The 13,840-nt window shown below is 38.7% G+C and overlaps 1 protein-coding gene across 1 annotated transcript; it reads right to left on the reverse strand.

The window, feature by feature from the left end:
• Positions 1-8,291: 8,291 nt before the first annotated feature.
• Positions 8,292-10,712, reverse strand: LOC116128435 (putative F-box protein PP2-B12). The gene is made up of 3 exons (XM_031414156.1): positions 10,324-10,712; positions 9,165-9,289; positions 8,292-8,925 (listed from the first exon to the last, which is right to left on the reverse strand). Exons 1-3 carry the CDS (start codon positions 10,597-10,599, stop codon positions 8,520-8,522), a joined length of 807 nt encoding a protein of 268 aa, XP_031270016.1. The 5' UTR covers positions 10,600-10,712; the 3' UTR covers positions 8,292-8,519.
• Between the last annotated feature and the right edge of the window lie 3,128 nt (positions 10,713-13,840).

Consider the following 13,840-nt stretch of genomic DNA (forward strand, 5'->3'; position numbering starts at 1 on the left):
AAGCCTTATCCGGCTAAGCCTACACCTGATGCCACTCAGGATGTTAAGGATACTTATCAAAAGTTCCTTGATGATGCTAATAATGGCTAATGCATTATGCTAGCATCAAAGACATCTGAGCTACAAAAGTAGCATGAGAATATGGTTGCACATGCCATAATTTTGTACCTGAAGGAGCTATATTAAAAGAATGGTCAGGATGAGTCGCTGAAGGCTGCACTGCAATAGGGTCCCAGATATGCTGAAGGTCTGAACTGCCAGAAGGAAAGTCCCACAAACCATCCCGAATAATGTCTGAGACCCAAGCATCCCACGGCAACCCAGTGGAAGTCAAGGTTCTAAAAGGGAGAGGGTCACACAGAGGACCCTGCGGAAGCCAGTGATCTCGCCATAACATGGTGTCCCTACCATCTCCAATACAAGTCACAATAAGACCCCGGCAGGCATTCCAGGATGTGTTTCCCGGCAAATTGATCCTTCAATTCCTTCTTTATTTCTCCCAAGTATCAACCTTGGGTCTACCCGCACTCACATAATCTGCCAGCCTTGTGCGCCACCACAATTTCGCATCACCAGCCAATACATGCTAGTGACGAGACTTTCTCCACATCAGGGACTTTCGCTGCCTCAAAGTACTGCTCCATATCCCACAAGAAATTTTCCAACTCCTTGCGTTTCTAGAACCCTGAAAGCCTTTGGTTCGGGCACTCTTATCTTGGCTGTACTTCCCCCATCAAGACTACAGGATGGCATGTTTCAGCAAGGCATTGTCATCCTCTATGCCTCCAATCTCCTGTTGGTTTGGTCCCCATTTCCTAAATTGTGAGAGAATTTCGAAATTTGATCAACCGATAAAGTCTCTCATTGAGGTCCTCCTGGCCATCTTATCTCACCCAGCATTTCCTCTAACCACGTCAATCGTTCCCTCACAGCGTCTATGTCAACCTTTTTTGGCATGAAACAATATAATAAATATAAGACAACCTGGTTAAAACCGGGCTCTGATACCACTGTCACAGGGCCTATTTTTCGCTTTAGGTCTGCGCGACAGCGCACCCGGCACTTGTAAGCCTACCTCAAGTTGTCGTTCCCCCTGTTACAAATCACAAACAAATACAACAGAGGCTAAAGAGAGTCAATGCACAACATATACGGAAATCCAACCTTTATTATATATCCGATACAAGGACAACTCAAGCACACCACACAGTGTTTTCCCACTTTTTACAATCTGATCCTCACTCACATATTCCACTCAAGTTACAACAAGGCTTACAAACACATAACCCTTGCCCTCTCACTCTTATTCACGAATTGATATCTGCCAGCCTATATACAATACATACAGTCATACATGTTTACAATTCTTTGCAGTTACATGACAGTTGTTTGCATACAAGAACTGGACACATCTAACTGCCAACAGCCTTGGTCCAGCAACCATGCAGCCTTGTCTGAATTGTTTCCTCACTCGTGCACACTCCCATGCACCCACGCACGCAACTTCTGTCTATGCATAACTCAGCGCCTTTAGTGTCTGCTTCTTGCACACGTCCCAGCTCGTGTGCCACTGTCAGCCTGCTCATGAGCACACACACGCCCATGTTAAACATGCCCACCCGCACATGTTACAACTTGCAAGTGCCCACACCCTCAAGCCTTCATCAGTAAAGTGTTTGGCGCCCCAACACTCAAACACCCGCGCCTGATGCAGCCATCCTTGTTCACACACACCCCGTGTGTTGTCTGGCGAGGCTGTGGCTAAGGATGAAAGCCACACGCCTGCCCTTGCCCTTTGTACGGTCTTACACAAGGTTCTAAGGAGCCATCTTAATTATAGACTGATAACGTTTTATAGGCAAACTCCACCATGTGTAACATCTCACGCCAAGTCATTCTATAATCCATACATCATGCTCTCAACATATCCTCCAATACCTGATTCGTTCTCTCAGTTTGGCCATCTGTCTAGGATGGTATGTTGTACTAAATGCTAACCTGGTACCCAAGTTTTCTCATAGACGGGTCCAGAAGCTGACACAAATCTGGAATCTCTGTCCGACACTATTATCTTAGGCACACCATGGAGTTTGACTATCTTCCTGACATAGATCTGGGCCAACTGATTTGAGGTAGTACTATCCTTTATTGGAAGAATGGATGATTTAGTCAATCTGTCTACTATCACCCAATCGCATATACCCTTTTGAACTCTTGGAAGGCCTGTGATAAATCCATTAATAGACTTTCCCACTTCTATTCAAGAATGCTGAGTGGCTGAAACAAACCTGATGGTCTTTGGTGCTATACCTTCACCTGTCACAAACCAGACATTTAGCCACATAATCTCCAAACTCTTTCTTCATACTTAGCCACCAATAACTCTTCTCAAATATTGATACATCTTGTTTCCTCTAGGATATAGTATATGGTGTATCATGAGCTCCGCAAGAATCTTCTTCTTCAACTCAACATCTTGGGAATGCATATACGATTCCGGAAATGGAGAACACCATCTAAAAGGTGAAATTTTAATATCTTGCACTTAAGCACTTGCTGACTTATTTTTTGGCACCACTCATCAGCAACTTGTTTTTCTTTAATCTCTTCCAAGAAAATAGGCCGAATTTCTAAACTCAAGCCTTCCCGTACACCTCTATTTGGTCCTTAATCAATCTCCTAATAGCTCTTTCTGCCTTGTGAGTTGGGACAATGTAGGCATTTCTACTAAGGCATCAGCTACTGCATTGGCCTTCCAGGCTATACTTATTTCTAATCTAATCCTTACCAGCTCTAGCCATCTCCTTGCCTCATATTATGCTCTCTTTGGGTGAAGAAGTGCTTCAAGCTCTTATGATTCGTTATAAATGTTACTCTTTGTTCCATACAAGTAATGCCTCCATATTTTTAGTGCAAAAACACAGCAATTAACTCTAAATCATGCGTAAGGTATCTCGTCTCATATTCTTTCAACTATCAAGAAGCATAGTATACTGTACCCCCGTATCAATACTGAATCGAGTCTCTTGAATGAAGCATCTGTATAAATATCATAATCTACACCCTCCTGTGGTAACACAAGAATACGAGTTGTGGTCAACTTCTCTTCACTCTTGAAAACTTTCTTCACAAGCATTCGACTATTAAGGAGTTCTCTGTCTAGTAAAGTTGTAAGCAGCTTAGCTAACTGAGCAAATCCTGCTACGAACCACCTATAATAGCCTGCTAACCCCAAGAAACTTCTAATCTCCTTTACCGTCTTCGCTTTTGCCATTCTAGAATCGCCTTCACCTTACTAGGATCCACTGATATACCCTCCTTTGAGACAGTAGGACCTAGGAAGATGACTTGATCTAGCCAAACTCACACTTAGCAAATTTGGCAAACAACTTCTTATCTCTCATCGCTATAGCACAAATCTAAGTGTTCTTCGCTCCTCGTTTGTCTTAGAATAAACCAGGATGTCATCAATAACATCACTATAATTGTCAAGACAATCCTAGAACACTTGGTTAATTAAGTCCATAAAGACTCTGGGCATTGGTTAACCCAAAAGACACACTACAAACTCATAATGCCCATATCTAGTTTGGAAAGCAGTTCTGGCAATATCTTGCTCCGCAACTTTTACTTGATTAACCCGACCTCAAATCAATCTTTAAAAACACTGCTACTCCTTTCAGTCGATCAAACAATTCATCTATTTGGGTAAACGGTACTTATTTCATCGTCACTTATTCAACTCTCATAATCTATACACATCCGTAGGATCCATCTTTCTTCTTTACAAATAAATTGGAGCACCCCAAGGAGAATGGCTAGGTCGAAAAAACCCTTGTCTACGAGTTCCTGAAGCTGCTTCTACAATTCTTGAAGCCGGTGGGGCCTTCCGATAAGGGTCCTTAGAATGCTTCTCTTTCTCTAGCTAGTATAGCTGCGAAATATACATAAAACTCACTAAAATATAATATAGAAAATATACATGTAGATGAGTATAAAATAGAGGGCCCATGCTAATTTTTCATTATTACAAAACTGTACATTAAGTAATAAAATTACTCAAAAACAATAAACTCGACAGTGTTGCCAGACCCTTCCGCTTCTTGATGCTCCATCCGACCAGATCTCATCTACTACCTGCAAAAACATTAAACAAACGGGGCGAGCACTAATTGCTCATTATAAACCGGCTTGCTACCATTCTATCTTCGCGGCTCTTATTCTGATTTCTTTCCTTACATGCAACTTTTCTCTTCTTCTCTGCTCTAGTTTCTCACAACTCATGATATAGAAATGGTATCGCATAGCACAAATGCAAAGAGTGCACTTTCTTTTCTGTTTTTACACTCACACTTCTCCATTTTCACATACAACTGATGTTCTCTCAACCGCGTTAGTACCTTTCTCATATGAATCAAATGCTCATCCACATTCCGACTATATATCACAATATCATCCAAATATACCACCACAAACTCATCCAAGAATTCATACAGTACATCATTCATTAAATTGCAAAATGTAGCCGGTGCATTTGTCAAGCCAAATGGCATGACTAAGAATTCATAAGACCCATACCTGGTCACACAAGTGGTTTTGGGCTCATCTCCTGCCTCAATTCTGACTTGCCAATATCCCGATCGCAAGTTTAACTTAGTGAAAACTGAAGCTCCACTCAGCCTATTCAGGAGATCTTGAAAAAAGGGAACAGGATACTTGTTCCGAATTGTCACCTTGTTCAATGCCCTATAATCCACACACATCCGAAGGGAACCATCTTGCTTCTTCTGAAACAACACAGGAGCACCATACAGAGCCTTTGATGTTCTCACTGCACCTACATCAAGTAAATCATCAAGTTGTTTTCGGAGTTCTTTCAACTCCATGGGTGACATTCTGTAAGGTGGACGAGCAGGTGGGAACGCCCCTGGTTCCAACTCAATCTTGTGATCAATTGCTCGTCTTGGAGGAAGTTCTTTGGGCAACTCCCGTGGCATAACATCAGCAAAATTTTCTAACAATTCTGCCACTGCATTCGGCACTTCAACCTTCTTATCAGGTTTGATTTCTATCAACGCTGCCAAATATGTTTCCTGCCCTTTCTTTAGCCCACGCTTTACTGCCGTGGCTGAGATAGTAGTAAGCTTAGCTTGTCCTGGCTTGCTACTCACTCCAAGTGAACAGCAAGGTACAAAACAGGGACTTGATTCATGATTAATCATCATGCCATTCAAGTTAGGCACCACCGATACCTTGGCTGCTTTAAAAAAATCTATTCCCAAAATAACATCAAAATCATCTAAAGGAACAGCAGTTAAATGAATTTTACCCGTCCAGCAGCCCACACCAACCTGCACGTTGTAAGCTATTCCAGTCACCCCACGTGCACTCGAATTCACAGCCTTCACTGTTGTAGGACTCTTGGAAAGTGCTAGCCCCAACTTGGAAACAACCCGATCTGCCACAAAGTTATGAGTTGCTCCTGTGTCTAACAAAGCTTTAACTTGGTTATCCCTCACTTTCAACTCCACAAACAGTAGAGCATTTCGAGCAGCACCCTTGCTCACAACTCCAAGGTAAGTATCACCCTTGTTTTGCTTTGAATCCGCTTCTGCCCTCATAGCATTCATCAACTGCATCGGATTCATAGTGACTTGCTCACCACTAGACTCTCCCTCTTCACCCATCAAAGCATTCAACTTCTCTCTCTTTGGGCAATCCCTTGCCCTATGTGGCCCTCCACATATGAAACAACTGAACATCATTTTTCCCTCTTTGTTCTCCTTGGAAAAACTACTGGTAGCAACGGCCTTCCCCTTTTCACTAGCAGAATTTCTTTTCTGAAAGTGGAAGTCCTTTTTCTTGCTTCCCTTAAATTCCCGGTTGTCCTTCTTTTTGGCTTTCGTTGCAACAACAAGATCTCTCTCCTTGATATATTTGAAATCAATCAACCCATCTGCTGCAGCAATAGCACTAGGCAGATCATGCACCTTCTGCCTTCGCAATTCCACTTGCGCCCAGCCTTGCAAACCTGACATAAAGTTAAACAATTTGTCCTCCTCGGACATATTTTGTATGTCTAACAACAAGGAACTAAACTCCTTGACATACTCCCTCACAGTACCCTTTTGTTGGAGTTTCTTCATGCGGGTCCCAGGGCAGTTTTCCATGATGTGTTCCCCGGCAAGAATGATCCTTCAATTCCTTCTTTAGTTTCTCCCAAGTATCAACCTTGGGTCTACCCGCACTCACATCATCTGCTAGTCTGTGCGCCACCACAATTTCGCATCACCAGCCAAATCATGCTAGTGATCGAGACTTCTCCACACAGGGACTTTCACTGCCTCAAAGTACTGCTCCATATCCCACAAGAAATTTTCCAACTCCTTGCGTTTCTAGCACCCTGAAACGCCTTTGGTTCGGGCACTCTTATCTTGGCTTACTTCCCCCATCAAGACTATGAGGAAGGGCATGTTCAGCAAGGCATTGTCATCCTCTATGGCCTCTAATCCCTGTTGGTTTGGTCCACCATTTCCATAAATTGCTTATGGAGAATTTCGAAACTTTGATCAACCTGATCAAGTCTTCCATTGACGGTCATACCCTGGCCATCTTGAATCTCACCCAGCATCTCCTCTAACCGCGTCAATCGTTCCCTCACAGCGTCCATGTCAACCTTTTTGGCATGAATAACAATAAATAAATACAAGAACGAACCTGGTTAAAACCGGGCTCTATACCACTGTCACAGAGCCTATTTTTCGCCTCTAGGCACTGCACGGCAACAGCACACCGAGCACTTGTAAGCCTACCTCAAGTTATGCGTTCCCCCTGTTACAAATCACAAACACAATACAACAAGGCTAAAGAAGTCAATGCACAACATATACGGGAAATCCCACCTATTATATTTCTGAATACAAGGACAACTCAGCATACACACAGAGCGTTTCCCCACTGTTTACAATCTGATCCTCACTCACAGATTTGCACTCAAGTTACAACAAGGCTTACAAACACATAACCCTTGCCCTCTCACTCTCTATCTCACGAATGTGACATCTGCCAGCCTTAAATACAAATGGCACAGCAGTTACATAACAGTTTTACAATCTTATCAGCAGTTACATGACAGTTGGTTTACATACAAATGAACATGGACACATCTAACTGCCCCACAGCCTTGGTCCAGCAACCATGCAGCCTTGTCTGATTGTTTCCATCATCTAGTGCACACTCACATGCACCTCACGCATGTAACTTTCTGTCTCATGCATGAACTCAGCCGCCCGTTAGTTGTCTTGCATGCTTGCACACGTCCCAGCTCGTGTGCCACTGTCTAGCCTGCTCATGAGCACACACGCCCATGTTAAAACATGCCCACACGCACATGTTACAACTTGCAAGTGCCCACACCTGCAAGCCATTTCATCAGTAAAGTGTTTGAGTCCCAACACTCAAACACCCGACGGCTGATCTCAGCCATCCTTGTTCAACACACACCCATGTGTTGTCTTGGCGAGGCTGTGGCTAAGGATGAAAGCCACATGCCTGCCCTTGCCCTTTGTAAGGGTCTTACACCGTGTGTCTTTAGGTCCTTCAAACGAACAAGAGATCCAAATCCATAGAGAAAATCCTTACCGCAATGGATTTGTAGTTGTGGGCTTGGACATAGACAAAATGTTGGCCGAACCATGACATATAGTATGTCCTCTATCTATTTATTGATTCATGTTAAATCTAAATAAAATCTACACCTAATCACATGTGTGCTAAGCATTTAATCACACGTGCACTTTATGTCCAATCACGTGTGAGACTTGTATATTCATTTAGCCTAATCATTATGTGATTACTGATCAAATGGACACCCATTTATTCATTAGCGTGGTCATATATATAGTTTTATGTGAAAAACAAAGAGACATCAATTAATCCGATCATGGACGTACCTAAATATTGATGAGTGACTCAAAATTTTTGTTTTCATCGATTTGGTTTGTTATTTTTGCTTTCACCACCATGTATTTGTATTAATATTTTTAGATTTGACCCCACCTCGTTTTCTTGACCCCCTGTTTACTTTCATAAATAACATAAATCCTTTTACTGTTAATGCGCCCTTAGATCTTACAATACGATGTGTTGATGAATATCTACCTAATTACTCATTTACCATTTGTTTTAAGTTTTAACACCAAAAACTTAACGACGAGGGGATTTTTGTTATTTAATTATAACTAAGAGGGATTACTATTATTAACCTTGACATACATGTACATGAGGGAGAATTCCATGCTTTCTAGAAAATGATGCATATAAATACACATATATAAGAACCAATATGCTTCCAGACTAGGAATTACTTAAATGAGACCAACTAATACATAAGGAAGCATAAACAAATCCACTTTGTTCTTTTGACGTAGCCATTTATGCTCACAAAGAGATTAATTACATCTTAACCAGAACCTGTTTATCACAAAAAAGGTCTGTATTCAAGACATATATAATTGACTTTATCTACCATTTTTAGGCCTGAGCTCAATTCCTTCAATAATGAGGCCATGCTTAGTGCAGAATCCATGGAAATCAAATACCCTAAACAACAAGGTTCCTTCATCGCCATTTACATTGAAGAATTCACTCATCTCAATCTCCATCCATCCATCTCCTCTGTCTCGACAAAGTTGAGATGCATTTGTTGAAGGATTAAGAAACATGACACGCCTTTTCCCATTATCTCTTCCTTCAAAATACACACCAAATTGTAAAGCTATTCTTTCATACTCATTTCCAGACTTTGAAAGCTTAAACACAAAATAAGCCGCATAGGTGGTTCTGGGGGACAAAATTTTGGTTTCTATCCTTCCCTTCACATCGAGCCACCACACATGCATCAGTAGTTCAACCACTTCATCGAACCTGTAATTGCATAGATATATACACACAACACAACTCATACTAAATTACCATCTACATCATCAGTAAGGAAACTTATTTCCAGAATTAGAATTTCTTAGAAGATATGTAGAATTTCAAAATATTTATGCTGTTTGAGTAAATTGAAATCTCATTTTGAGTATGGAATAAAATTGTAGTGTTATAACAGCATAATCAGAAACCTGTGAAACAAATACAAAGACGGTAGAGAAACAACACACCTGGATTCATGCAGAGATTGCCATTTCCACCATTGAGGTTTTTCTCTGCATAACCATCTAATAACAAGCTGTCTTGCCGCAACCATGTAACATTTTTTTCCGCTTTCTTTCTCCAGTGAAAAACTCTTAAGTCAAAGAATGACAATGTTAAGTTTCGGCGCTTTCAGACTTGATAGCAGTAAGATTTAAGTTTAATCAAATTTGAGGGATTCTAATTTCCTCCATACAATCAAATATTTGAACAGGGCATTTGAAAGCGGAGTATATTGTTTATGCATAAATTTGAATGTTTTGTAGGTGAACTCATGGATCATTTGATGTAACTAATCAGATAGTACTTAGCAAGTCCAGATCCTATATTTGAATGGACCATATGCAAACCACCATGTTTGGCACGGCATATTTGCTGAAAATATCCCCGTGAATATAGATATTCATAAATGTCCATCATTTCTTCTACTTCATTTAAATTATTTATGGGAGAAATGCCCTTCATCAATAGTATCACTTAAGGTCGAAATTCCCATCTCACAAGAGAATTCAGTTCTTAAAGCTATGGACGGACCCACCTATTGATGAGTGGGGGCTGGTGACCCCAGTCAAAATATTTTTTCATAAATATGCTTTAGTTTTTATTTTGATCATCCTATATTTGTATTAATGTTTCAATATCTAACTCAACTCATTTACTTTTCTCCTATTTTATATTCTATTATTTAGAAATTGTCCCATCTAAAGTTAAGTTCTGAGTCCGTGTCCCTACTTAAACAGGAACAAGAGATTAAAATTTAGAAGTAATAATTTTGAAAATCATCTTTAAGCAACATTGATTAACTCACTTATCATATAAACTCTAGAGCCATTACAGTTCAATCAGTTATAGTTCATCTTTGCATAAGTGCTCACATGGGCATTTATTCAGAAACTTGGAAGATAAAATTTTCAAAATACCTCCCAAATTAAAAGTTGTTCGACTAATCCCCAGAAGCAACAAGAATTACATATGCAAAGAACATAAACTACCATTTTCAACAACAGACCGATAACTTTAAAAGCTTAACCTTTCACTGCAAAACTACTCAAAAGTACAATACCCACCATAACATAATAATATAAAATTTATTAAATACTTAATTATTATATAGTTTAAACTGCTTACCATGGTACCATTGTTGAGGATGATGGGGTTACGGCAAAGATGAAAATAAAGATTCTTCTTGGAGGAGCAAGTGGCGAGGAGCTCGGAGGAGGCGGAATTACAAACGATATCCTTGTAATCAGAGGGCAGAAACGTGTCCCAAACGACTTCGGAATCTGCAGCTGAATTGAAGAGACGGGACACCGCTGATAATCTACAGGCATCGCGAGGCGATGTGAGGGAGATGATTTTCGATAAGCAATCTACGGGCAGAACATCAACACTCGTATTCTCCATTTCACTGCCAAAAACGTCTCTGAAAGCTCGGCTGAGATATTTTTTCAGAAGGGTCAAAGTGATTGAGAGTTGTTATTTATTGGCGAAGCAGTTTGTTATTTATTGACAGAAATGCAATGATTGGAATTGTATCTGTATTTGATACGTAATGATTGGAATTTATTCTTTAGGAAAATAACAATTAACCCCAATAGTATTAGTTTTTACTAAAAGACCCCCTTAGTTATCTTTTGTTTCCAAAACTCTTAAGTGTGTATTCCTTGTTCTTATAAATTTGTGATATGGATGTAGTTATAGAAACCCTTAAAGGTGTGTTTGGTTGGGAGTAATCTATCATTACTGAGGTAATGTCATCTTATATTACTTGATTACCACATTTGGTTGTCTAGTAATATAAGATTTCGATAATTTTTTAAAACCAATAGTAATTATTGTTGGTAATATGAGAGGGAATTTGATTACCTCCATTTTCTTAGGTATTTTAAGATTACTTGGTAATCTTATTTTGTTACAATTTTACCCTTAACTATTAAAATTTTTGGACTATAACACCCTTGTTTTGAAAAAAATTTACAAAAAAATTCAAAAAACTATTTTATCCTTATATACAAAATTTTTAAGACATAAATACGCCTATACTTTGAAAAAATTACCCAAGGGTGGATCTAGCCACCACTACTAGCCATCGACTGTTGGAAACCACTGTCGGCGATTATCCACCGATGCTAGAATGGCACAAGATTAGTCGGATCTGACTGATCGAAAAAGGTCAGATCTACGACCTTTGGTCACCGTTAAAGGCCAGAAAATCAAATATATCTAGTCATCATTGATGACCAAATTATGGTCGTCAACGGCTAGAACACTTGCCGTCAATAGCCAAAACACCGCTAACGATCAAATACAAAGCTCAAATCAAAGCCTTTAGAAAGCACAAGGCTCAGAAGAAGGCTATACAAAAAACATAGCTTAGGAGGCCCAAAAGAGAAAACCTGGTTATGCTCTACCCGCCACTCAAGCCCACACAAAATAAGGCCTAGCCAACCAAGCTCTAAAAATCTATACAAAATAACATGAGGCTGATGTCCAAAATGATTGCCCAGCCCACCACGATCCAAAGCACAGCAGGAGCCCAAATCGTCCCCTGTCCAGCATGATCCACGGCCTAAAGCACAAAATCTGCACAAACATCTTCCTGGGCATTACAACATCTAGCAGTAGCACTAACACGGACTTCCCAAAAGTTGCAGCATCTCAACCTCTCTATCTTAAGCCAAGAGTTTTAGGTATACGAGGTAGATGAATAATGAGGCCGAGGATTTTGAAAGTAATTAAATCTACAATGGAAAAAAAATGATGCATTTTTATATTAGAATTGCAAGATTCAACATAATTTTCATATTTTACCTTTTAGATGAATCGAATGGAACTCAAATTCACAACAGAAAATTACATTTACAAAGTTAATGCGTACAAAACACTAAAAAAAACTTTAAATCTTGACATAAACATGTTTATAGAAGATGTTTATGTTGAAGACATAATTCTATATACGTAGCATATTTAGGTCTAAGCTCAATTCCTTCAATAATAAAGGTGTTTCTAATATTATCACTATCATGAGATACAAGTAAACATCAACATTCCATCATCACGATTTTCATTGAAGAACTCTCCCATCTCAATCTCCATCTATCCATCTCCTTTGTCTCAATATCATTGCAAAATACTTCTAGCAAGGTCGATGAAAAAACTCTCCCTTTTCTCGCCATCTTTTAAGCAATACAAACACCAGAGATCCAAAGCTTGAGTTTGAGAAAAAACCAAATTAGAGTGTATGAGAGATATTGGGTGTATTTGAGACTTGAGTTTTTGGAGAATTTTCACCAAATTTTTGTATACTCCATTTTATTAATAAAATTCTTCTTTTATCTTTGCCTGACGTAGGTTAAAAAGCTAAACCATGTAAATTATTGTGTGTATTATTGTTTTTTCCAATTTTTCTTGCCGTTAATTATTATCGGTGAGATTGAGTTTGACACAACAAAATAAAAGTTAGAGAAAATGACTAATAATCCAAATAACATATTAATCAGTCATACATATATTGAAGTTCAAGAAGATTGACATACTTAAAATAAATTATTGTATAATGATAGATCAAAGAGAAATACATGCATATATAACAGGTTTTTATTGGATTGTAGAACCAATAACATACTTAAAGCGAGCCAGCTTAAAAATAACATAAATATGCTTAGTTTTAATCAAAGTGATTCACACACTTGATTGAACTAAGACATTATTTTGAACTTAAATTTAATTGATTAAAGGGGTATTGGATTAATGAATAACCTGGCGATGTCTCATTTTTAAAATCCTTCAAAAATTTGAATTAATGCATACTATGTCTGTAGATTTTCTACCTCTTTTAAACATTTATATCCATATGTACATATATGGGCTTATCTGATCATATGTCACGTTAATGACAGTGATTGAAGGGTGCATGTATATCCATCAATGCATAGACAAATAGATGCGATTTAGAAGAATTAGGTGAAGATTTTGACTTGGAGGTGGTGGGGATGGACCAACAAATGGTCTAGGTGGCTTGGCTTGTACTGATGCAGGTGTATAGATAGTAAGATAGAGCTAGGGAGTGTCAAGGCGGTTCACTTGACCCCCTTGTCCTGAAAAATTATGTATCAGTACACTTGAAATATCAATATAATCCTTTATGTTTATAAATTTTCCAAAAATATACTCAAATTGTTCATTCTCAATTTTGGAAAATTTCCCCAAACGGTCTCAATATATCCATAAAAACGGTAAATATCCAATATTTTATCAAATCCAACAATTTATCCTGTTAACGTGACTAATTAGACTGCTTCTGGTGTTAAGAATGCTAGTTGAGCAATTCTAAATTGACTTTGGGATCCGTTAATTTTAAATTGAATAATATTGACTCCCGTAATACTTACCAAAACTCCAAGGGGATTAATTAACATCCTTATCAAGACATCCTTGTGCATTTTTCATTAACATCCTTTCAAGCATTAGCTATCAAGACTTAGACAGCGTTCATGAAATAGATGCAGATAATATTTCTAAAAGATATAATTATAAAGACTATATCTTAATATTATATATGTATATATATATATATTGTATCTAAAAATTATTAGTAATGGTTTTTAAATATTATACATATTCAAAAATTTTAGGAAAGATTTAT

This window comes from Pistacia vera, unplaced genomic scaffold (genome assembly GCF_008641045.1).
Source record: "Pistacia vera cultivar Batoury unplaced genomic scaffold, PisVer_v2 Contig20, whole genome shotgun sequence".
Taxonomy (NCBI): domain Eukaryota; kingdom Viridiplantae; phylum Streptophyta; class Magnoliopsida; order Sapindales; family Anacardiaceae; genus Pistacia; species Pistacia vera.